Genomic DNA, 25,348 nt, shown 5'->3' with positions numbered 1-25,348 from the left:
TGTATCCTCGCTAACGGAGGACATTTTGAGCATTTCCTGTAACAAAGTGTTTTAAGTCACACTGGTACGTTCTGTTGCTGTGTGTTTCCATTCCATGATTAATGTGATTTGAAGAGAAGAAATAAAATGAGATCTGACATAGAAATTAAGCGTTTCCGGACACATGTCCACATATTTTCTTTCTTTGTGTGTGAGGAATGTTTCCTGAAAGTTTGGCCGTACCTTTTTGTAACACCCTGTATAACTAAGTTTGGTAGGTTACTAAACATGGTGGAGATTGGGCCGCCGGTTAACTGAAGTGACATGCTCAAAGTGGATCGGGCTTGGTGAGACAGAATTCGTGATTAAGATGCCCAGTGCACGCGACACTGACTTCAGGTCTGCTGAGTGGTCACGTGCGCCTCGCAAGTGGCTGTGTACCTGTGCGGCAGGATGTCGTCCCTGGAGTGTCCGGCCTCCCGCAGCACGACGGCCAGCACGTGCTGCTGGCGCGGCGCCGCCTGCTGCTGCCGGGCCCGCAGCTCCCGCGAGATGCGCAGCTGCAGGCACGCCGTCACCGTCAGCGGCAGCACGAACCTGCGCAACACCAGCCACACGCTCTCCGTCACAACCTTGTCGTAATCGAGGCCTTCGTATTTCCTTTAATTAGATTATAATTAAATATACGAACTTTCAGCGTGCAGGAATATCTGTTGGCCAGCAACTTCTGTTAACCAACACAACGAAAAAACAGTCCAAAGTTACAAATTTTTTTCACTTGATGACTGGGGGTCCCTGCCTGGAACTAGTCAACAAATGAATAAAATAAGTGAAATTTTCAACTTTGGGCTGGTTTCTTCGTTGTACTCCTATTACGTATTACAAAATTTTACACGTTAGAATATGTTCTAGAGCGTTAGCACACTAACTAAGACACACAGTGGACATCACGTGTAGATGTGGTGTGAGCTGTTTTGAGGGACCAGTATGTTTCGCACACACGTATTTTATCTGTCTACTAGCCTTTTAGCTACAGCTTTGCCTGCGTGTGGCAAACATGTCCACCCTCCACCTCTGTCCATCTTCTCCTCCCCCTCCCCTACCTATCTCCTTCCCCTCTACTCTCGCTACCCACCATCTCGTCTTCCTCTTCCTATGCCACCTGCCCATCTCTTCTTCTTCCTCTTCTTCTTTATCGTCGCCTTGTCCCACGTCACGTAGGGTCGGCGTTGCTTTTCTGGATCCTTCTCCTCCATAGTTCTCTATCCATTGCCTCTTCCTTCTTCCATCCTTTCTCCCTTAGGTCCCCGGATATCTTATCCTTCCACCTCATCTTCGGTCTTCTTCTCCTTCTCACTCCTTCAATCTTTATATCTTCAACTCTGTTTCCGATATACTCTTCCCCTTTTCTCTATAAATGTCCGTACCACTTTAGTCTGCTGTCTTGTATCTTTTTCCCCATGGGTCTCACTTTCACAGCTCCTCTAACAAATTCATTTCTAATCCTGTCCTTCCTTGTTACCATATTCATCCACCTCAGCATCCTCATTTCCGCCACTTCCATCTTCCTTTCGTGGGCTACTGTCATTGGCCATGTCTCTGCCCAGTATATCACAGCAGGCCTTACCACCGACTTGAACACTTTCCCTTTCACCCAGTGCCCACCTTCTTGTCACACAACACTCCACTCATTTTCCTGCAGTTGTTCCAACCGCAATTTATTCGATGTTGTATCTCGCTTTACAGTCCTCCATCCCTCTGTATGTATCACCCCAGGTATTTAAATTTGCAGACCGATTTCAGCTCATCATCCTGGATCTCTCAAGACCTCATCTGCACATCCTTCAGTGCTAAATATTCTGACTTTGTCCTGCTAATGTTCATCCATCCTATGCCACCTGCCCACTATCTCTCCCCATCTTCCACCTGCCTTCTACACATCCCCTTTCTTATCGTCTCTCTGTCCATATACTACTGTTTCTGTCCATCTCGTCCTCGACCCTCTCTGTTCTTCTCTTGCTCCCTCTGTCATCTCCTCCTTCCCCTTCTCTCTATTCATCTCCTCCTCCTCATATCTTTGTCCATCTATTCCAACCACCTCTCTCTGTCCACCTCCTCCTGTCAGTCCCCCAGTCAGTCCATCTCTTCCTCTGCTTTCTCCTCTTCCCTTTCTCTGTCCACCTCATCCTCCCTTCTCTCGCTATCAGTCTCCTTCTACTCTCCTCCCAGACCTGTCACGCCCATTTGCAAGTATATCTCCAGGAACACATTCTGATAGTACCTGCACAACATGCCTGTCATGCAGGGCAGCCTAGACTTAAGGGTTTGTGATCCTTTCTCACACCCATCACTAACCCTATAGGAGCTCGGTGGTTCTTACCCCACAGACTTCTTCTGAGACAATAAGAACAATAAGTAGTATGTATGTTAAATTTGGTTGTGGTCGATCCAATGCTTTAGGAGAACACACACAAACACACACACACACACACACACACACACACACACACACGTCCATGTTTGTATATGTATATGATTTATTTATTTTCTTTACATTTCCTTGGGCTAAAAAGATGTGGTTCCCGATATGAAGCTAGGTTCTGATATGTGAAACTTTTTACCATGAACACTACCTGATTCCTGGCACCCAGGCAGTATGCAAAGGACGTCTTGTGTTTGGAAAAATGGTAATTCTAATGGAAACACACAGGACAGAGTGCGATTAGTGACTGACAGATGGGAACAATTTAGCTTAATGTAAATCAACGAAATAAATATTGTAACCTTAAAAGAATGCACAGAGAAGCAAGAAATAAAGTATTTAGGAGGTGTAGGCGACAAAAATGAACGATTATAAAAGAGTGTCTTTGTTGACCGTTAATGTAGAATGAATTAAGTTTTAACCTTCTCTCTCTTCTAGTATTACAAAGAACATATATACATATATGATTACCTACAGTATTTTTGTGTTAAAGAAAGTATAAAAGAAGGAACTGAATTGTCATGTATAAACCAAACATACCAGCTACTAGTAATGTTTGTTATGATATTACTACGAGTAGGGTAGGAAATTGTGCAGAAATGTAAGTAGGAATCGAGCTAAACATTTTTGCCATTCAAAGCAGAGTGCGCTTCTGGGATTATTTTCTGCTTTTCTTGCAGACATTTCTTCAAAAAAAAATGAATAATAATGTGCTCTATGTACCGACAGATAGATGAAATTAATCTGGTAAAGTAGAGTTACATCGTGCAATGTGACTTTTTCATCTTGCGGAAGTGACACCTTTCACCTTTAATACAACAAAAAAAGAATGATTTACATTTCACTCTTGCACATTGGTGATAAAGAATAGATTTAAATGCAATAAATCACTTCACTGGCAAAGAAGGACGACGTATGACGTTTCTAAGCTTCAGATTCGTGTTGTTGGCCTAAGCCGCACACGAAAACGTATAAAAACAGAGGTTCCTTTTTTTATACTCAGTTGTGAGTTGCAAGAAACTCTGGCCTGAACACTGGTCCAAAATGTGAAATCATTCTCTGATCGCACATTGTTATCAACCGTCATTCGTAATACAGTTCTACTTACATTGGTAAATGAAATAAGATGCCAGTGAAAGACGAAAGATACATTCATTAGCAGCATTTTCCTTTCTTTCTGTCGATGCTCTCGCTGCACACGATGTATGGCGACCACCTACAGTTTCCGTAATGTTCTGTTGCTTATTGTCTAGGTGACAAGTCTTAGACTATTAAATCTGCACTGCAGTTTGCAGTACTCCAAATGATATTCGATCGGTGGCGTCACCATTGCCCCCTCTCACCTCACCGCACGTACGCACACCGAAAACCGATCTTTAATCATATACAATTGCGAATAAAGTCGGGATTTTTCATATTAGAGCGCGTTATTATTATTACTATTATCATTATAATTATTAACGTATTTCTGTGTTAAGCAAAAAGTACATTTGTCTTTGTTTGAAAAATAATGCTTTATAAGATGCCAAGGAGAAGGAGGAGGAGGAGGAGAATTCGTAGTACATAGCTTGTTTATTAAGCACAGTACACAGGTTACACATAACGCAAGTATAATACTCGAAACCAAGTCTAGGCTGTAGAGTCACAAATTTATTTGTGGCTTATTTTTCTCAACACCCGCACCTAATGCATGTTTGACTCACTTCATTCAAGTTTCTGTTGTGTTCCGAATTACATGTTTCTGTCTTGTGTGACTAATGGCATGTTATTTTTCTCCTTTCATGTAACGACTGATCACGGAGAGAAAGTGTGACACCTACGACGACGCACCAGTTGTCAACTATCTATTCACAAATCGTAACACGCCAGCTAAAGGAACACGAGTCTCTCTGCCGATTAGGGAAACTAGACAAATCAGCTGTACCAGAGCACGCTCTTCAGTCAGGAAGTCACGAAGTGAAGATTCATGAAACAAAAATTTTATCCACGACGACGAAATATTATCCACGGATACGTAGAGAAGTCATTGACTCAAGAAGAGTCCATGCAACTTAGCAGCATATGGACAGTAGTCGTGCAGAAACGCTAAACAATTCTTTTATATCTTTGACAAGACTAAAATCGATAGTTAATTTTAATCTTTGACAAGGATGATCTCTGCTTATCACGTGTAACCCTGGCCACGCCTATTTTTCTGCAGTATATATATTTCGGTCCTAGGTGTCCTACCCAACAGTCGGCAAGACTCAACAGAGGAGCAACGCCTCTAACGATATCCAGCGCAGTTCTAGAGGAAACGTTAGAAACAGAATAATGCACACCCTGAAAGGTTTACCAACAGCAACGCCGAAGGCTGTTATTCTTCAGGGCAACGATCACATAGTTTAGCTGTCTTTTCCGCGGCATTTAATCGTAACTGGTAACTTTAAGTTAATGATATTGGATTCATCTATTGATGTGATGTTTTTGAGACTTTGGCAGTCGAACTTCAAAGAGAATCAAAGTTTCAGTGGGTGTTGGTGATGATTATTCACATCGAGTTATGTATTAATGGAAAGTCGTGTAGGGAGTTAAATGCGATAAGCAAGATTGTCTTTATCAAGCGGTATATTTTTCTGTACAAGCTGCGAAGTCAGAGGAAGTCTTTACAAAGCCGTTCTAAAAGGACGTCATGGTATTTGGAAGACTTTGAGAATAATATCGCTGAGGGGATAATTTTATGAACTATGATTTTTGGAATCGTGTAGAGATTTTGTGCCGCTCAGATGCGATTTAATAAATGCTATTGACGACAGATATAATCGAGGTTAATCGCAGTCATCCGTCCTTCTCACGCCGTAGAAAGTCAAACCCGCAAAGGAATGGAGAACCGGCCGGTGTGGCCGAGCGGTTCTAAGCGCTTCAGTCTGGAACACAGGGTCGAATCCTGCGGGCATGGATGTGTGTGATGTCCTTAGGTTGGTTAGATTTAAGTAGCTCTAAGTTCTAGGGGACTGATGACGTCGGATGTTAAGTTCCATAGTGCTCAGAGCCATTTGAACCATTTTGAAAGGAATGGAAATTAATATTATCAGGCAATGAATAATTTTGGTCCATAGCAGGGAACAGAGATCCTTGAATGTGATTATTTCCTGTTTGAACTATAGTGTAGTGCTCAAAAAACTAGGACGTGATAAAACATAAGTAAAGATCACAACAGTGTCGCTGACAGTACCACACCATAAGGTACAGTCAGCTATGAACTGCAGGTATGAATCTGGTCTGCGGAGTACAAACCGCGAAGTTTAAGTTTATCGCAGTGATCATCGTAGAAATAACAGCCGTATTACAGTTGCTGAACAGTGATCAAAAACGACAAGGAAATGGCACGTTGGCATCTTTTATCCAAGTCGGAAAAAGCTGATGGGTGCCACATGATCCTTCTTGGGGGGGGGGGGGGGGTGGAGGGAAGTTGGTGTCCCAAGCTTGTAGCGCCACTCAGGGTGTAAGTACGGTGATATCTTCACCGCTGGTGGTGGGAACACGCAAACCTGATTGCATGTATTGATATCCAAATCACTGGATAGAGTACAAGATACGCAATGTTAAGCTGGCAGGATCAATTTGTATAATGTCCTTCTATAACCACTTTTTGTTGCTAGTCATAAGAAGAACTCTCACAAACTTTCTGAAAATTTTGTGCTTGAAGTAACTCAGCGACATAGACCAGTGGTTCCCGCCCTCTCTGAGACCGTTATCCCTAAGTGTAATCAAATATCATCCAGTAAAACTCCTCCCTACCACCACCACCACCACCACCACCACCACCACCAACTTTAGCGCTTGAACCCTTTTTTTATTTTTAATATGACGAAAGGTACTTGCTTTTCGTAGGTTTGTTTATCAGTCCACGAACTAATGAGTCAACAAGACAATTGATACTGGTTGTTTCTAACAACCTTTTTCTACAGGAAGAAGAAGCAATTAACAGTGCGTCACGAGCGCTACCTAAAGCTCTCTCTCAGGAAAGAAGGCTGAGCTGTGTGTGTCCCATTCTGGCGCCGCTCACTTATGTCGATAGTAGCCATTCACGACGAATGTCTCTGACCAGCTGCTGGGTAACCGAAGGACTCCTTTCCGCCAGGGGTTAGGAAAACGGCGCAAAGCGACAGTATATGAACGCGTGAGGTATAATAATGAACTCTTGTCTTGTCGGCGGAACAATATATAATTCGTGGTCTTCTGTTGCCACGGACATATTGGCATTCCTGTGATCTGAATCTCACGTAAAGACAACTACCTGGCTTCGGGTGCATGTTGCTGGAGCCATGACGCCACCACTGTGGATTTCGTGGTGAGCGCCCATTTCCATCCAGGGACAGCAATTTTGAATTTGATAAACAATTGTTGTGTGTCGTGGCCCGGGAATCCTGGTTTTTGAGAGATCTCCCTCTGGCTGGTCAGAATACTTAGCGGCAAATGTGCTCTCGTTTATTTCGATACTGGTGTAATTTCCAACCGTTCCGAGCACGTTTTGTGATTTGTGGTGAACGTGAGAAAATCACTAAAATTACTGATGGTAATTATGGCATTTGTGGTTTGTTTTGTGGTTTGATATTGTCTGTACAAGCTCAACGTTTTCATAGTGTTTTGGGAGCTACATGCTCGAGTATTTGCTCTAAGACTTTCTTGACGTTTGTATTTCTTATGCTCGCCAACATTGCCCCACTCATTGGTGCATATGTTTTCTTGTTTTAGTAGCGCTAGGTTTAATGCAGTTTGTTTCTTTCGCAGAGGAGCCATTTCATAACTACTGTTGTATTGAATTCAAGAGGGAGCCCGGAAGAGGGCCTTACATTATTGTTTCGTGTGACACCGAGTGGAACTAAGTTCCTAGATAATTAAAAATGGCAAAAAGAGGCACGTCGGTGTTCTGTTTAATCTTTTATACAACATGTGAAAGAGGTATCTTGTGACTCTGTAAAACAACTGCTCAGCTAATTTCATTTATGCACTTTACTATAAGTTGTTTACTGTGCTACTGCATTTGAGAGAGCTTCCCTGTTGTTCTGCTATCTTGTTGTGTGTTTCTTTGTCTCTGTTTCTGCTACCCCAGAGGGTTTAAGCTGATACATTTAATGTCTATACTTCAGGATGTAGACAGCTGTCGGTTCCTGTAATTGAGCGTGTAACTTAATTAAGTCCCCTGAAAGCGGTTCTATCTTAATTACACTGCCGTGCTGGCAGGTGCTCTTTTGCTGTATATCTATTAGTGGAGCGTCAGTTAATTTTATAACTTTCTTAATAAACTTATAACTGGTACTAACATTAATTATTTACGGTGCTTGATGTCAAAGCCTTTGCTAAAGCTATTTTTGAAAATCTTTGATAGCACCATCGAGAGATGGCTGTAGGTACCTATACTATTCATTTAGAGACAGCAGAGTGTTTTAATATTTAAAATCATTTTCGCATTCTCATAGGGTCTCTCCTGTAACTAGGTTCATTACTCTGTGTATGTTTGACATTTTAGAAGTCTTACTTACTACAAACGTTGACTGGTCATCTGTCAGGAATATAATCGTGTGAAAAAAAAAAAACAAAAAAAGAAACTTAACCTGTCTCTCAGCAAGGGCATCAGTTATCAGTTGTTCAAAATAACTATTTTTGCTGTCGCTTAACCTGAAGCTCATGGCCACGAATTGTTGACTCGGTTTGTATTTTATTTTATGCAACTGTCGTGTGATTCTGAAATTTTGAAAATTATACTGAATTTTTGCTTAAAAGTCATTGACTCTTCCACCTTAACTGTTGTCCTTTGCTATTAAGAGATTCTTTTAATGAACAGATTGTTATGTATGTAAATAGCATTTAATTCGCCCAGTACCTTACCACTCCACGGCCACATCCCTACCGTTTCAAAGGTTAAATATGTACATTAACTATCCACATTGAGGGTAGACACTTGTTACAAAACTTCCTTCTTCTGCACTCCTCTCTCTCGCGACGCTTGCTTTACCCATACTTTGCACACCTATTTAAAATTATCCAAGGTGTAATGTGTGCCCTGTAAATCACCTGGATGCAGGACATCTTACTTCTGAACTGAAAGAAACTGGAAGACTTCAGGCTCTCAGTGCTTTTTATTTGACCACTGCCGCTAATAATAGCAATAATAATAATAATAATAATAATAATAATAATAATAATAACTAGACTGTTCAGCAATGTAGTAGCCGCTACATAGTTACTGTTGTGTTGTGCTGCCAATTAGTTCGTTTACGTGTGAAGCAATTTCTGATTCATTGGGGGAACTATCTACAAGTCGATGAAGACATTTACATAAGATTTTTAAGCATATCTGACATGTATATCTCAATTTTTTGTCATAGATGCATGGTACAAAGTACCAGGTATTTGTGTAGTGGGCGGACTGCGTGAGGAAGTGATGTCCACACATTTGTTTCGGAAGCTATAACCTTCATTAAATTGCGTCACGCGTTAATGCTAGTATTTGAAAAAATGTAATTATTGGCCAGCTTAATATAATAGGTACATATTACCGTCTTATGAAGCAGTGATAACAGCAATGATCTTTTAAAAATAATTTAGTTTCGTGACCGAAATACAATTCAACCCTTTCGTTTTTACCCCTCAGAAAATTTCGTTTTGTTCCTCACAGGGTTGTTACCCCCAGCAGGAGCCCATGGAATACACGAGTACACGATCCTGCATATCTTTATCCTTTTGCCTAAGTTCCTTGATTTCCCAGAATTTCTAACTGCTGTCACAAACGTGCACTGCCATGTTACAGCATTGTTTTTTCCTGGTTAATGATTTCTAACTGTCAGCACAAACATACACTGTCACAGTGATCACTGGCCCTCTAAATCACCCGACATAAATTCGAGAGAAAATGTTTGGACCGTTTGGTACACCAGATGAAGCGTAGTAGTCCACATCCGAGCACTCTCTACGCAGCCTAACTGTGAATGAGTTGCTTAACCTAGATGCTGTAGGTGGTGGTGCAGGGTAATAGTTTGATGTCTCCTGCAGTTGACTAATATCGTCTTCGCTGTGCTTTGCAAGTATGTACCGTTGGCGCTCGGAGCTGTCAGATTTACTCATTAAATGAAACCTATATCGCGGAAACTATGAAATATTATCGGTATATTCTGTACAGGTGGTGTCCCACAGTTGATATAAAAACCATACTGTCGTGAGATGGAGTTTACCTTGATGACTGTGAGCCAGACTGATTCAGTATAATTTTATTTTTATCGATGGCACATCGTTTTATTTTTATTGATGCCACAGTAAGAAACTTTTTACCGATAGAATACGCTTAAAAAGTTTATTAAACTCAAACAATCAGCTCTGTCGGGAGGAAATGTTGAGCACAAGGACTTCAATAAGGTTAACTCTTCAATAATAATCGAACACAAAAGCACTCAGACGTTGACTACTTTGGACTTGAATATTTAAAGAAAAAAAATAACTTCAACAAGTTAACTGTGTTAACTTCACAAAAGAACGTAGGGTTGAATGCCGGTAAATATCTTCACGTAAGTTTCTGATGAACACTTATGAACCAAAAACACTTCTTGTGTAATAAAAGAACACCAATTATGTTATTGTGACCGAGACTGCCACAGTTTCTTGGATCATTTCTTATTGTGAACTTCGCGTGCGTAGCTTCGAGTAACAATATCATCCTAGCAAAGTCAATAAGAAACGTACACTTGGTTAAAGAAGAGCCACAGTCAACGTTGAGAAGGTATGAAAAAAGTCAATGTCAAGCTTGTTGCCAGTAATTAGTATCCACTTCAGTAATTAGTATCCACTTCTGTAATTAGTATCCACTTCAGTAATTAGTATCCACTTCTTCTGCCAGGAATGTCACGTCAGAGGTTCCGGGTTGCGGAGACTGGCACCGACAGCGATGATGGTGTAGCGCTAGCACCGAGTGAGTTCCTAATAGATAAAATAGGCATGCATTCGGTGCCTGGGCCAAGAAGCTCACTCAAATTGAACTGGCTTCCGGAGCCTGTTCAGTGGCCTAAGTATAGCCCATGGCACCAGGATACAGTCTTCCTTCTTGTCACGTGAACGGCTGAAGAAATACGTCCGTGGGGCCAGAAAATTCTGTCAGCGCTTAGGTCGCCGTTTGGCGGCTGTATTTGGTTTGGCAGCCCTTGTGTGTCTTCTGCTAGGAAGCCGGCTGCCCGCATAACTGGGACGTAATGTGTGTTGCCGATAGAGTAGGCGCAAGCACACAATAAAGCAGTTGCTTTACAGGGTCAGCATTGTTATAGGGGTTTTGCCAATGTTGGTGATAGTGGCCGGATGTCTTTGCTGGCACCAATGCCACGCTAAGATTTATAAAAATCGAGTGCTATATCAATTTTATCTTGCCTAACGATGATCGTTCTGACTGAAGCTTCATCTTCTTTGTCTCTGCAGCCACAGCTTCCTCCCTTTATCAGTTCTCTTCATCTCCATGTATGAAGAACATCCTATCTCACTGATAATATTTTTTAAATAGTAAGTTCTCAGTCGTCTCCTTTTTACTTCCTTACGATCTTAACTTCTAAAATGTTTTGTAGATGAATACCATGTGTGATTAAGTGTCCAACAAGTAATGCTTTCTTCTCCCCTATTATTGTAGAACCATCTCATTCGTTTTTCTGTCAGTCCAGAGAGTTCATCATGTTTCAGTTCCATATGTCAGGACAGAACAAGATCGAAGCTAATAGGAAATAAACATTCGTTTCATCAGCAACTCCTTTTGGTATATAAACACCACCGATATTGATGGTAGAATAAACTGAAGCACACCCAGATGCAAAGAATGGCCATTTGTGTGCATCAGTTATTCTCTTACTGTGTGACACCTTCCCGTGTGGCAGTGACTGACACGACTAAGTCACACCTAGGAGGCACATTTCGAGAGGAAAAACGTGATTCTTCGTGATTAACGTCCAGAAATTTAAATTCGTTGTTTCAGGACAAGAGCAGCTTCACGATAAACCACAGATAACTGTTACGTTTCGGAAGCGCCCTAAAATATGCTTTTATTACCCTGTAAGTATTTCTGCTACAGTACCAAGGGGTGAAGAAATATCTCCGGCTAAAGGAAGTAATTAACAATTTAGGAGATATACTACTCTCTCATGATGCTCGTTTGGCATATTTCCAGCAGGCATTCGTTTCACGTTTCCAGGCATGATTAAAATGACCGCAGTGCAGTACATGTAAGCCTGCAATAATTTCTTGAATTGGGATTGAGGAAATCTGGAATTCAGTATCATGTTTCTTCGAACGTACCGAAGAAAATTTGTTGCTAACTGCTGCTGTTGAGCTTGTTTTACATACAATATGATTTTTTCCCCTAGAAGTAAATCGAGTCTTTTATTTACTGCGGCTCGATGAAAATAGCATTAGACTTTCAGACCACGTTAAAGGACGTGTCAAAATTACTGATACAAAGACTGAAAAAAATCTCAACAACAAAGTAAGAAAAGAGTACAGTATAAGTAAATGAGAGGAATTGGACTCGTTGTTTAACAAACGTTTTATGTGATGTTACTGAGAAAAGGCCAGTCGCTGCTAAACACTTCCAGGCTTCCTGCAAAACCTGGCCCCAGTAGTAAGTAGAACTACATAATTTATGAATGAAGTTGCTCAGGCACAGTTGCGTGACATTGTTGGTAACACACTGATCACTACCTACCACCTGTAATTTGTTTAACCACAATTATTATCTGTAAGGATACCTAAAGAAATTATTTTATACTTCAGAGAGTTCGTTCTGAGAGCGTCGTAGAAACCTGCGACAGCTTTTGACAACAAGTTTTCTATAAAGTACCGTGATCGACGAGTTTACGCGTTGTGAAAAAAACGGGAGAAGATTTTCTGTGAATAGTTATTATTGGTTGGCGTTACGCGAATAAACTTATGAATGACAGCTGAAAATACGTTTTATACTGCTGTAGTGTGCTCTTTAAAAAACCGCTGAGAAAACTGAAATAATACGGGACATAGGTTTAATAACTTTTTTTTTCTGTTCTTGCTGAGAGGAGCTAGTCCAAATACATCTGATGTGCCCTGCACGAAATCCACCTCAGGCCAAAAGCTATCACAGATAACACTATACGGGAGTGTGAGGTGCTAGCTTAGCAGCGTCATTTGTCGATATATTAGGGTCTCTGCTTACAATATGGTGCAAACGTTTATGGAATGACGACAAGTCTCAAGTAAAGGCAAAATGCAAGATGTGGGCGCTAACGAAGCATTTTCAACTTGTTAATTTTTCTTGTAATTAATTTGATTCTGGGTAAGTATTCTTCGAAACAGAAGCCTCCAAACCTGTGCTGGAAGTGACCTGATGCAGGTAACTTAAAGTGTTGGTCGAAGCGTTGGTTCTCCTTCTATTGTGGCTGCATGGGTATACTCTAGCCTATCACTAAAAGTATAGATGTGATCCAAAGTATATCCACCTGAAAGCATGCAGAACTAACAAGCTGCATCCTTATACAGGGTGAATTATGTACTTTGAACACCGGAATATTTCGTAAGCGATTTTAGATAGGGAGTAAAAGTTTCCGGTAAGTGGTGGTAAGCAAGGAGACAGTTAATTTGCTATATTATTGACTATGATTTTTATGTACAGAGGAATTAAGCGCCTGTTGTAGTACGAATACAGATAACTGTGACCTGTCACTTGTAGAATATTTGATTACTTCCATAAGCTAGTTTTTGAGGCTTCTTAGGCTCATCTTCGGGATTTAGACACAACGTGCCATGTAACTAAAAATTAAGGTGACACGTTAAAAAGTAAACGTATATACGGCTTCGTGCGTGTAAGATTCCTTCAGTGCGAATGCACCCTCTCCAGAACTTTTGCGTGACTCCAACTAAAGGCGGCGAGCAGTGAGTCCGTTGGATAGGAGGGCTCTACGTCAGTGGTGTGTAACGAGGTGGAAATTTGGATCGAACAGGAATTGTGTTCGGATAGCCGAGGTGGTCAAGGCGACTGTTCGATAGAAGCGGGAGAGCCGGGTTCTTGTCGCAGTCCGGCACAAATTTTCACCTGTTGCCACTGAAATTATTTCAGTACCTCATTGCAACCGACTCAGGAATTTTATCATTTCATTTTGTCATGTTTGCTATGTGTCACTGAGCCAGAACCTAGTGTCTCGCTACAGAAAATAAGTATCCTGCATATCCAGCCTAAAGGCAAAAAACTAGACATCCTTGAGGCACTCCAGATATATAAACCGCAAAGAAAACAACCTGGGCCCAATCTATCTGTCTGTATTTTTTGTTCTCTACCTCCATTTTCGGCTTCATAATTGCCATGAAGTAATTTAGTTAGTGCATGTTTCCTTTGATGTTTTCCAACTACACAATAACTTACCTAACTCCTAAAACTCAATATATCCACCCAAATAAAACCAAGAGTTCATCTCAATGTCATCCTGATATTACATATATCCGTTTGTAGTATCAAGAGCATATCTCGACATCAGTGTATTACTTCAGCAATTACTTAGTTATAACTCTATCGGATGTAAGTTTAACAAACCCACAGCTGTAGCATATCCAAAACTCAGCACTCTTTCTTGAAACCTTCTCATCCTCTATCTCTGAATCCCAGTAAAAATTGTTACTTATGTGCAATTTTACCAATGTCAGCAATATAACTGTTCCACTTAAGGTTTGTAATATGTCATCTGCTTACATAAACGAGTAACAAAATTAAGCTGTATTAACTTGACAGAAAAGGACTTGTATACCGCTTGAAATATTTACACCAACGTATGTATTCATCAATTCAACCAAAGACCCCCACTTACTCTGAAATAACAATGTTGTTCTGCTATATATTCTTCGTACTTTGAAATAATTTTTCCGTTTTTACTATATGTTCTTTACAGCAAGTAGTTTCCAGACAACATCATTGTTTACAAAATGTAACAGTTTTTATATGATGTATTACGACAGAGGAAGGAGACTGTGACTATTGGGGGGTATTCTATTTTAGATTTTTTATTTACATGTTTACGTTTACGTTGTTTTGAGTAAAAAATCTCCCCAAAATCATGTTCTGAAATAATGTTTTGTTTCTCCACTAGACAGTGCCACAGGTTACCCCAGAGTCTTAACACAACATACACATGTCGTATTAACACACATAAAACCACCTGATGATGGAAGTTTAAACCTTTGAAACGTTTTATGGATACAAATAAACAGTAACATAACAGGAATCTTGTTGTTTCATACCATATCAACAACAGCCACAGTAAAGGCTAACCTAAAATGTTTGGATTCCAAGTGTAATTTCTTCTATCCGCGTCTGAAAATGAAGCTAAAGAAATTCGAAAAGCAGATTATGTAAAGAAACAAATATTTCATAAGCGAGTGGCCACTGTTATTTATATTCATATTGAAATAGGTACTGCTCTGTACGTAAAAAAGATAGAATTGTCACCAATGAAGCAAATTGAAACTTTCTGGCATATTAAAACTGTGTGCTAGACCGAGACTCGAACTCGGGACCTTCGCCTTTCGCGGGCAAGTGCTCTACCATCTGAGCAACCCAAGCACGACTCACGCCCCGGGACGTGATGTATTATGAAGGAGGAAGGAGCCTATGATTATTGGGGGTATTCTATTTTAGATGTTTTATTTTCACGTTTGCTGCTAGAATTGCTTATTTTGCAAATATTGAGTGGTATTAGTTTCAGATTTAGTGATTATGTGTTACTGAAGAATCGCCAGGACATGTTCGAGAGGAAAGTGAGTTCATAATAGACTGTTCACCTTTGTTAGAAGTGTGGTTTGTGTTGTTGTTACTGTGAATGAGTACAACATTGGAAAAACGTTTTCGGTTAGTTTTCTCACAAAATACCTCTTATTTTTAAGTAATTAAGAGCTTAAAAATCATTACACATCAGGGCGTCAGCACTGCTTACGAAATTTACGTGAGTGTTGGCTGAAATTACCAGTGGATTTGCTTACTTTTTCCTGGAAATGGTTTAGTTATTAATTAGGGAAACGCGTTTACGACTTAAGTAACAACGGAAGGAAATTTTGTGAGTACCAATAGCGGAAATCTTTCAAAATTTCATGCATTTACAACTTATGCCTGCATTATTCTGCAACAAAGTTAGCCTGGGTCCCTCTCCATTAAACTCCGCAGATACAGAGGTCATGCTGTGTGTTGGTCGTCGTGGCCAAAGAAACTGTAATACCATAAATTGTAGGTTTGGGTCCCAATGGCTATAATGTTTTTTCCTCTTTGTGTTTGTAACACTTTCTGAAACTGTTTTATTTATGAAAGTTAAATGTTTTTCTGCAATATTCGTTGCTGTTTAACTACAAGAGCGCCCTTTTTTTAGCACTGAGTATCTACGATTTTGTGACTTCTGTATGTTTCAAAAAACGAAAAATGAAATTTCTACTGATGAAATTGCCACAGATGAAATTGCTATGCCTGAAACAACCGACAGTGACGTTTATATTCTTTCTTCTCACTTCGAATATGTAGCAATTTCCGGGTATGTGGTTAGATAGGAATCTAAGAGAACAACTTAAATTACTGTGAATGAAATTAGCCGCAATCATCTTTATGCTCTTTCTTTTCAAAAGCATTTATCTCTGATCGAACCCTTAACAACAGTAGATAGACATGAAAGAACTGCAGCTAATATTTTTATACTGTACCTACATGTATGAAACATTTTGATTCATCAGATACATGTTACGAACTTCGACGAACTTCAATAACTGCATTCGGCACACGCCCTCGAAAAGGCGTTTCTTAAATTTTGTTTTTAACATCGGAATCGTTGATGTGTCATATAGGGAAGTAGGGCACAGTCGAATCTATAGGAGAGAATTACAATCACATTCCATGTATCCTCTTATTCTTTGACATTCTCTGAAAGAATAGATACATTTGTACAATGTGGTACTAGACACCATTCCTTACTCATTTCCCGAAACGTACAAAACAAGATGTAAATGTGAATGAGAATAAAGTGACATAATAAGGCACTTAGGACAATATCCAGAACAGTAAAATATCCTTTCGTTATTATGCACACATCGGGACGTGAACCGACTAACCTCACTTTCTTCTGACATATCTGCTGAAATTTGAGCAACACTGTGTACTATAAACATTTCCCGAAACGTACAAAACAAGATGTAAATGTGAATGAGAATGAAGTGACATAATAAGGCACTTAGGACAATCTCCAGAACAGTCAAATATCATTTCGTTATTATGCACACATCGGGACGTGAACCGACTAACCTCACTTTTTTCTGACATATCTGCTGATATTTGAGCAATACTGTGTACTATAACCATACTGTTCGGTACTGCGAAGAATAGTATGCTTGTGTTGGCTGTTAGCCACTTCGGGTTTGTGGTACTGCAGTGCGCATGCGCGAATCTGTGGCCGCATGTTTTTGATTGGCAGGCGCAAGGAAAACCGACAACAGTGCCTTAGTTCGTTAGAACCACAAAGCATAGTTTTCAAAATGCTTACAGAATAACGTGGGAGTTCTTCTTCGATAACCAGGATATTCGATGTGCTCGCCTACCAAACCGATCGCCAGATTGGCCGAAATCCGAGTACAGAACAGGACCCCAGATGCCATCCGTTTAGGTGAACGCGGCGCACCTTTGGTAGGCGTAAAATTATTTATCATTGTCGTTTACATTCCCACGCGTAATATCTTCGATAAACCGAGTGAACACCATGCAGTAGCTATATACATTGATTGCCATGAGTGAGTTTATCAATTATTATTGTATTCAGAGTTCTAGGATTTGTCTTGGAGTTACTTGTTGGATTTTGCACACTTGAAACTTATGATCGTTGGTTGTCATATAACAGAGTAGTAAGTTGGAAAAAGTTTTAAGATTTTCGACATACACTGGCGTGCAAAACTTGAGATGAAATTAGCTTTCACATGATGCGTCTCCCAGTAACATTGAAATGGAACTTGTACCGTTCCAATGCTTTATTAAATTGCTAGCACGCAGAAATGATTAGCAAGAGTTTCTTCTCTTGCAGCTAATACCTCAGCTGGTGTCCAAAAGGAGAGAATGGACTAAACGGAGTTATTTATTGAATTTTCTTTCTGTTGTGTACCACGTTTCCCATTTTCCTTTCCTTTGTGCGGCCTGGACGGTATAAATGAGTGAGTGTGTGAACTAGCAGAAAGCCTTAGGCACAGATTGTAACACTGCATGAATGGTCGTTCTGGGGTAGGGTAGTACCAACCCCCCAAGCGTGAACAAGTTTAGCAGAGACCAAGTTTGCAGGTCAGGGCAAAGATGACACGTAGGCTCGCGTATTGGCTCTGTCAGGTTGGCGCGCCACCCCCACCACGTTTGTAATCGGAACGGTTAGGCGAATTCGGTTGGAAGAGCACTTGTTCCTGGGTCGTCGTGCTGGACAGACATGGAGACGCAGCTCTCGTTTTGGTAATGTTAACATAGGTATTAGATTGTCTGAAATCTGCTCTGTAATGAAGTCCAGATGTTGAAATTAGGTGCGAAATTGCCACTGAACCCCATAAGGGAATTGATTTTCTTAATTTACTCGAATTTCAGTAGACCATGCGTTAGTGCATCGTTCAGGCAACGCACCATGTGTCTTAAGCTCACGGTGACGTTATTGCTCTGTGCTTAACGGAAATTCACTCATTCGATGTATTTTAATCTGCTCTTCCATTTACAGTAATATTTTGGAGATTTTTATTTATTCTCCATATGTTTTCTTTGTGAACTTGCTTTCGCGCCACGTTGTCGGTTGGAGCAACCGCCGCATTGTTAAATTGTAGTTTCGTTCTGAAAATACACTCCTGGAAATTGAAATAAGAACACCGTGAATTCATTGTCCCAGGAAGGGGAAACTTTATTGACACATTCCTGGGGTCAGATACATCACATGATCACACTGACAGAACCACAGGCACATAGACACAGGCAACAGAGCATGCACAATGTCGGCACTAGTACAGTGTATATCCACCTTTCGCAGCAATGCAGGCTGCTATTCTCCCATGGAGACGATCGTAGAGATGCTGGATGTAGTCCTGTGGAACGGCTTGCCATGCCATTTCCACCTGGCGCCTCAGTTGGACCAGCGTTCGTGCTGGACGTGCAGACCGCGTGAGACGACGCTTCATCCAGTCCCAAACATGCTCAATGGGGGACAGATCCGGAGATCTTGCTGGCCAGGGTAGTTGACTTACACCTTCTAGAGGACGTTGGGTGGCACGGGATACATGCGGACGTGCATTGTCCTGTTGGAACAGCAAGTTCCCTTGCCGGTCTAGGAATGGTAGAACGATGGGTTCGATGACGGTTTGGATGTACCGTGCACTATTCAGTGTCCCCTCGACGATCACCAGTGGTGTACAGCCAGTGTAGGAGATTGCTCCCCACACCATGATGCCGGGTGTTGGCCCTGTGTGCCTCGGTCGTATGCAGTCCTGATTGTGGCGCTCACCTGCACGGCGCCAAACACGCATACGACCATCATTGGCACCAAGGCAGAAGCGACTCTCATCGCTGAAGACGACATGTCTCCATTCGTCCCTCCATTCACGCCTGTCGCGACACCACTGGAGGGGGGCTGCACGATGTTGGGGCGTGAGCGGAAGACGGCCTAACGGTGTGCGGGACCGTAGCCCAGCTTCATGGAGACGGTTGCGAATGGTCCTCGCCGATACCCCAGGAGCAACAGTGTCCCTAATTTGCTGGGAAGTGGCGGTGCGGTCCCCTACGGCACTGCGTAGGATCCTACGGTCTTGGCATGCATCCGTGCGTCGCTGCGGTCCGGTCCCAGGTCGACGGGCACGTGCACCTTCCGCCGACCACTGGCGACAACATCGATGTACTGTGGAGACCTCACGCCCCACGTGTTGAGCAATTCGGCGGTACGTCCACCCGGCCTCCCGCATGCCCACTATACGCCCTCGCTCAAAGTCCGTCAACTGCACATACGGTTCACGTCCACGCTGTCGCGGCATGCTACCAGTGTTAAAGACTGCGATGGAGCTCCGTATGCCACGGCAAACTGGCTGACACTGACGGCGGCGGTGAACAAATGCTGCGCGGCTACCGCCATTCGACGGCCAACACCGCGGTTCCTGGAGTGTCCGCTGTGCCGTGCGTGTGATCATTGCTTGTACAGCCCTCTCGCAGTGTTCGGAGCAAGTATGGTGGGTCTGACACACCGGTGTCAATGTGTTCTTTTTTCCATTTCCAGGAGTGTATATCGTACACGATGAATAATCATACGATAGTGAGCGAGTGTAAAATAGGGAAGGAATAATCGTGTGTGTCCCTATTTTTCTGTTGGCTATTGAAACTTGGCCGTGTGGGTTGAACAGCACTGAAGTGATTTTTCTTGTGCACCCCCATAACGATTTGATTCGTTGGCGATGTTGTGCGTTAAGTAAAATACTCGTGCCACTAGGAAAAGGATCGGATTTTAATGCCCACTGATTTAATAACTTCCACCCTGACCTAGTTTTGCTTGTATTGACTTTGTGGAACTTGTTCTGAGTAATCTATTGCAACTGTATGTAATAACCGAGGGTTTAGGTATAATTGTGCGGTTGTATAAAATTACATTGAAGCCAGGTCTGCGCTCCTCTGTCCCATTTCCTAATTATGTGGCGAAACTGAACCATATTAACTAGAGACCGGTTTTGATGATGTACATTGCAAGAGAAACACGACTAGTTGTTGAAATACCATCGGTACTGAATAAATATCAATTAATCTCTACCATCGACTGATTACTTACTGCTTCCATCATAAAGAATAGGCGGCAGGCAGTACCACAGTCGAATTCTGGGTCATGAAAGCAAATAAAAGCTAGATACTGCCTATTAAGCCCTGTATAGGTGCCTTCTGTAGTGGTTAAAAAATGCGTTATCCGTTGCGTTCAAATTTTTACCGGTTCGTAAGAAACCTTCCGCTAGAAATTATTAATACCCAGCAATAACTCGCAGGGGCCAGTAATTTCGTGGACCAGACGGCAGCTTGCAGGAGCGGTAGGTCAGGTCAAAGCGACGGTAACCTACCTACTTAGATAGACTTTTACCACCATCAGTACTGGAAGGTTACGTTGCAGCATAACTCGATGAAACTTGGGCAACTGCGACTGTATAGTACGGAAGATAACTGAAAGAAATACGAAGTGAGATGACCACAAACGTCACTTTTATTGAAAGAAAATAATTAGACTAAGCCATCATGTCCCCTAGGCATTAAAATAGGGGGAATGATTGTTAATAGGGTGTGTGATCGCTACAGACAGCAATGCATGCCCTGCAACCTGCACTGTGCAATTTCTCTCATGCTGATCACTATGTTGATAAGAAGTTTGTTTGGGAGGGCGTTCCATTACTCCAACAGCGTGGCTGAAAACAGCAGGGTGGTGGCTGGTGCGTGTGGAGGTGCTCTTCTACGCATCTCATAAATTCTCGATGGGATTTGAGTCGGGGGAATGGGCAGGACAGTCCATTTACCGAATATTCCACGTAGCTGCAGCTATGCCTTGAAAACGGAATGGTGTGTGCCTGCCGAAATATTCGTGGTTGTCGACGAGGGTTACCCGTCTACATTCCTGTAAGTTATATGAACACTGAATACATCGAAAGTAACTAAGGTCTAGATCTATGATAATTAGAGGCGCTACGAGATTGTTTTCTGATACACCTCTTCCTTCTGAATGCCGGCTAGAGCAGGCATAAGTGTCCCGTATTCTTTCATTACCTCAAACGATGACCATTATGTCAGTTGAACTGACTTTTTCGGTCTTAATCAAATAATATTCCTTTAATATGAAGCGGAATACCACATTATAATATTTCTCGATTCAAATTGAGTTTCAGATGATACGTTTGACGACGCTACGATCTGGCGCCTTTAGTGTTTTATCGCTTAATTTAGACTTGTGGGCTTTCAAAATAACTACACCCCCTCAGACTCAGAGCTGAAATATTAAAAGTTTTGGCTGTTTTCGCTGTGTAGGGGCTGAGATACGCAGTTGCCACATTACAGGCTGTTGTGTACATAGTTCCGCGTAGTCAGCGCGTACACAACTTTCCCACTAGAGTGCGTCCCGCCAAGCACAACAGCACAGTCGCAGCGCTCGTCCGTCTCCGCACTACGAGATGGTGCTGCCATAGAGACGGACCAAATTCTCCTTCCGCCGATCCGCGTATTAATATGTAACGCAGCCAATGAGATTGCTGCTAACTTAGAAGCTTATCTCCTCGTGGATCACACTCGTGCAGTGATACGTGAACTCATGAGGTATTCTAACGACTGTACAGACCTCCGATTAGTTAGTCTGCATTTGAATGCACCAGGCTGTACGAGTTCTACATTTGTCTCTACCAGTCTATAGTCAAGTTTCAGTGTGCGCCTAATAAGATTGCCATATTCCTGTACATAGCCATGAAGATAAATGTATAGACACTTTTGTCAAGTATCAGAGATATATGTGAGAATAAGATTAACGTACCAAAACCAAAGGAACTCCAGATTGTCAATTGTAAATAGCATCCGGAGCCAAGTTAAGTAATTTTTATGCTTGTTATTATATTAATAAATGTGTGTGAAAATTAATCAAGTTCTGTTTAAAGTTGGTCACCGTCAATCTGCTACTTTAAGCGTGCAAGTGGCATTTCTATCGTCTGACTAACGGCAGAAGATAAACACGCCATGATAAGTCCACGAGAAATATTGCTGACACTCACCTACTACGTTAGAGCAACAAGTCAAATAATCTGATGGTGTGTGTACTGAAGGTCTTACAGTACGCACACCACACAGGCCAAATACTGCTGAGTCTACAGTATACGATAACAATACACACATGAATCGATTGTCGAAGTTCCCATCACTCGTCAATTGCGAATTTTGAATGTAACATAGACGTTTATAAATGAAAGATTGCAATTAAATAAAATCTTCAGGTGCTATCTTAAAGACTTTAAATGATCAGTACGGTATATTTATGCAAAGCACTTATTAGTGTCGATGATCCAGCAATTCAATAAAATATAAGTTGAATAAAAGGGAAACAATAGATTCCTATTGCACGTAATTAGCTATGAACAACAACATAGCTCGCGAGATATTCACTTCTAAACGCACACTACGTCTTCACTGCAGAAGCCACGGAAGTCTCACAAGTGCACAAGTCGGCACTCTGAAGTATTTCTATCTGCCGCGACCACGCCAAACCGCTCCACTCTCCACGTCCTTCCCGCGACTCTGCGTCAGTCGCGCCGTGGCTTCCAGCACTTCTCGTGTCCTGTGCGACTGTTTCTCGCGCCGCACTCTCCTGAACTCCCCCGTGTCCTCCGGAAACGATGATCCCGTCCACTATCCCCATTCACGAGCGCTGTGATTCGCTAGAGCGCTCGCGCCAACGCACCCACACACATATTTAAGCACATACGAAATACTGGAGTTACATTTAAATAACTGAAATTAAATAAATATTCCTACGGCTGGACCATAAACACGCTCTAGCACACATTATTAAATACATAAACAATTAAATAAACATTTATCAAAAGAAAAGAAGCAAAAGGTAGGCCAGAAGCTTAATGTCTCTGTGCTTTGTAAAACACAGTCAATTATTGACCAGTTTCTTCACGAATAGCATGTGTGTTGTTGTGGTCTTCAGTCCTGAGACTGGTTTGATGCAGCTCTCCATGCTACACTATCCTGTGCAAGCTCTTCATCTCCCAGTACCTGCTGCAACCTACATCCTTCTGAATCTGCTTAGTGTATTCATCTCTTGGTCTCCCTCTACGATTTTTACCCTCCATGCAGCCCTCCAGTACTAAATTGGTGATCTCTTGATGCCTCAGAACATGCCCTACCAACCTATCCCTTCTTCTAGTCGTGCCACAAACTCCTCTTCTCCCCAATTCTATTCAATACTTCCACATTAGTTATGTGATCTACCCATCTAATCTTCATCATTCTTCTGTAGCACCACATTTCGAAAGCTTCTATTCTCTTCTTGTCCAAACTATTTATCGTCCATGTTTCACTTCCATACATGGCTACACTCCATGCAAATACTTTCAGAAACGACTTCCTGACACTTAAATCAACACTCGATGTTATCAAATTTCTCTTCTTCAGAAACGCTTTCCTTGCCATTGCCAGTCTACATTTTATATCCTACTTCGACCATCAGTTATTTTGCTCCCCAAATAGCAAAACTCCTTTACTACTTTAAGTGTCTCATTTCCTTATCTAATTCCCTCAGCATCACCCGACTTAATTCGACTACATTCCATTATCCTCGTTTTGATTTTGTTGGTGTTCATCTTACACCCTCCTTTCAAGACACTGTCCATTCCGTTCAACTGGTCTTCCAAGTCCTTTGCTGTCTCTGACAGAATTACAATGTCATCGGCGAACCTCAAAGTTTTTATTTATTCTCCATGGATTTTAATACCTACTCCGAACTTTTCTTTCGTTTTCTTTACTGCTTGCTCAATATACAGATTGAATAGCATCGGGGAGAGGCTACAACCCTGTCTTACTCCCTTCCCAACCACTGCTTCCCTTTCATGTACCTCGACTCTTGTAGCTGCCATCTACGTTCTGTACAAATTGTAAATAGACTATCGCTCCCTGTATTTTACCCCTGCCACCTTCAGAATTTGAAAGAGAGTATTCCAGTCAACATTGTCAAAAGCTTTCTCTAAGTCTACAAATGCTAGAAACGTAGGTTTGCTTTTCCTGAATCTTTCTTTTACGATAAGTCGTAGGGTCAGTATTGCCTCACGTGTTCCAACATCTCTACGGAATCCAAACTGATCTTCCCCGAGGTCGGCTTCTACCAGTTTTTCCATTCGTCTTTAAAGAATTCGCGTTAGTATTTTGCAGCTGTGACTTATTAAACTGATAGTTCGGTAATTTTCACATCTGTCAACACCTCCTTTCTTGAGGATTGGAATTGTTATATTCTTCTTGAAGTCTGAGGGAATTTCGCCTGTCTCATACATCTTGCTCACCAGATGGTGGAGTTTTGTCCGGACTGGCTCTCCCAAGCCTGTCAGTAGTTCTAATCGAATATTGTCTACTCCCGGGGCCTTGTTTCGACTCAGGTCTTTCAGTGCTCTGTCAGACTCTTCACGCAGTATCATATCTCCTATGTCATATTCATCTACCTCCTATTCCATTTCCATAATATTGTCCTCAAGAACTTCGCCCCTGTATAGACCCTCTATATACTCCTTCCACCTTTCTGCTTTCCCTTCTTTGCTTAGAAATGGGTTTCCATCTGAGCTCTTGATATTCATGCTAGTGGTTCTCTTTTCTCCAAAGGTCTCTTTAATTTTCCTGTAGGCAGTATCTATCTTACGCCTCATGAGATAAGCCTCTATATCCTTACATTTGTCCTCTAGCCATTCCCTCTTAGCCAACCTGCACTTCCTGTCGATCTCATTCTTGAGACGTTTGTAGTCCTTTTTGCCTGCTTTACTTGCTGCATTTTTGTATTTTCTCCTTTCATCAATTAAATGCATTATCTCTTCTGTTACCCTAGGATTTCTACTAGCCCTCGTCTTTTTACCTACTTGATCCTCTGCTGCCTTCACTATTTCATTCATCAAAGCTACCCATTCTTCTTCTACTGTATTTCTTTCCCCCATTGCTGTCAATTGCTCCCTTATGATCTCCCTGAAACTCTGTACAACCTCTGGTTCTTTCAGTTTATCCAGGTCGTATCTCTAAGGTTCATGGCATATGTCGGATATTAAGGAAGACATAGATGAATCAATATAGTTATAGGCATGCTGCTACCGTTTTATCGTGTAACTGTGGAGTAC

At 41.7% G+C, this 25,348-nt stretch overlaps 1 protein-coding gene across 1 annotated transcript in view; it reads right to left on the bottom strand.

Annotated features, from left to right (window-relative positions):
• Window positions 1-374: 374 nt before the first annotated feature.
• The window catches only part of LOC124787057 (gastrin/cholecystokinin type B receptor-like), a 198,204-nt gene continuing 173,230 nt past the window's right edge, over window positions 375-25,348 (bottom strand). The window contains exon 4 of the mRNA XM_047254313.1: window positions 375-576. Coding sequence (XP_047110269.1) covers window positions 375-576 — 202 coding nt within the window. The remainder of the gene's footprint in view (window positions 577-25,348) is intronic.

Source organism: Schistocerca piceifrons, chromosome 1, assembly GCF_021461385.2.
Source record: "Schistocerca piceifrons isolate TAMUIC-IGC-003096 chromosome 1, iqSchPice1.1, whole genome shotgun sequence".
Taxonomy (NCBI): domain Eukaryota; kingdom Metazoa; phylum Arthropoda; class Insecta; order Orthoptera; family Acrididae; genus Schistocerca; species Schistocerca piceifrons.
This window is presented reverse-complemented; position numbering and strand designations above follow the sequence as displayed.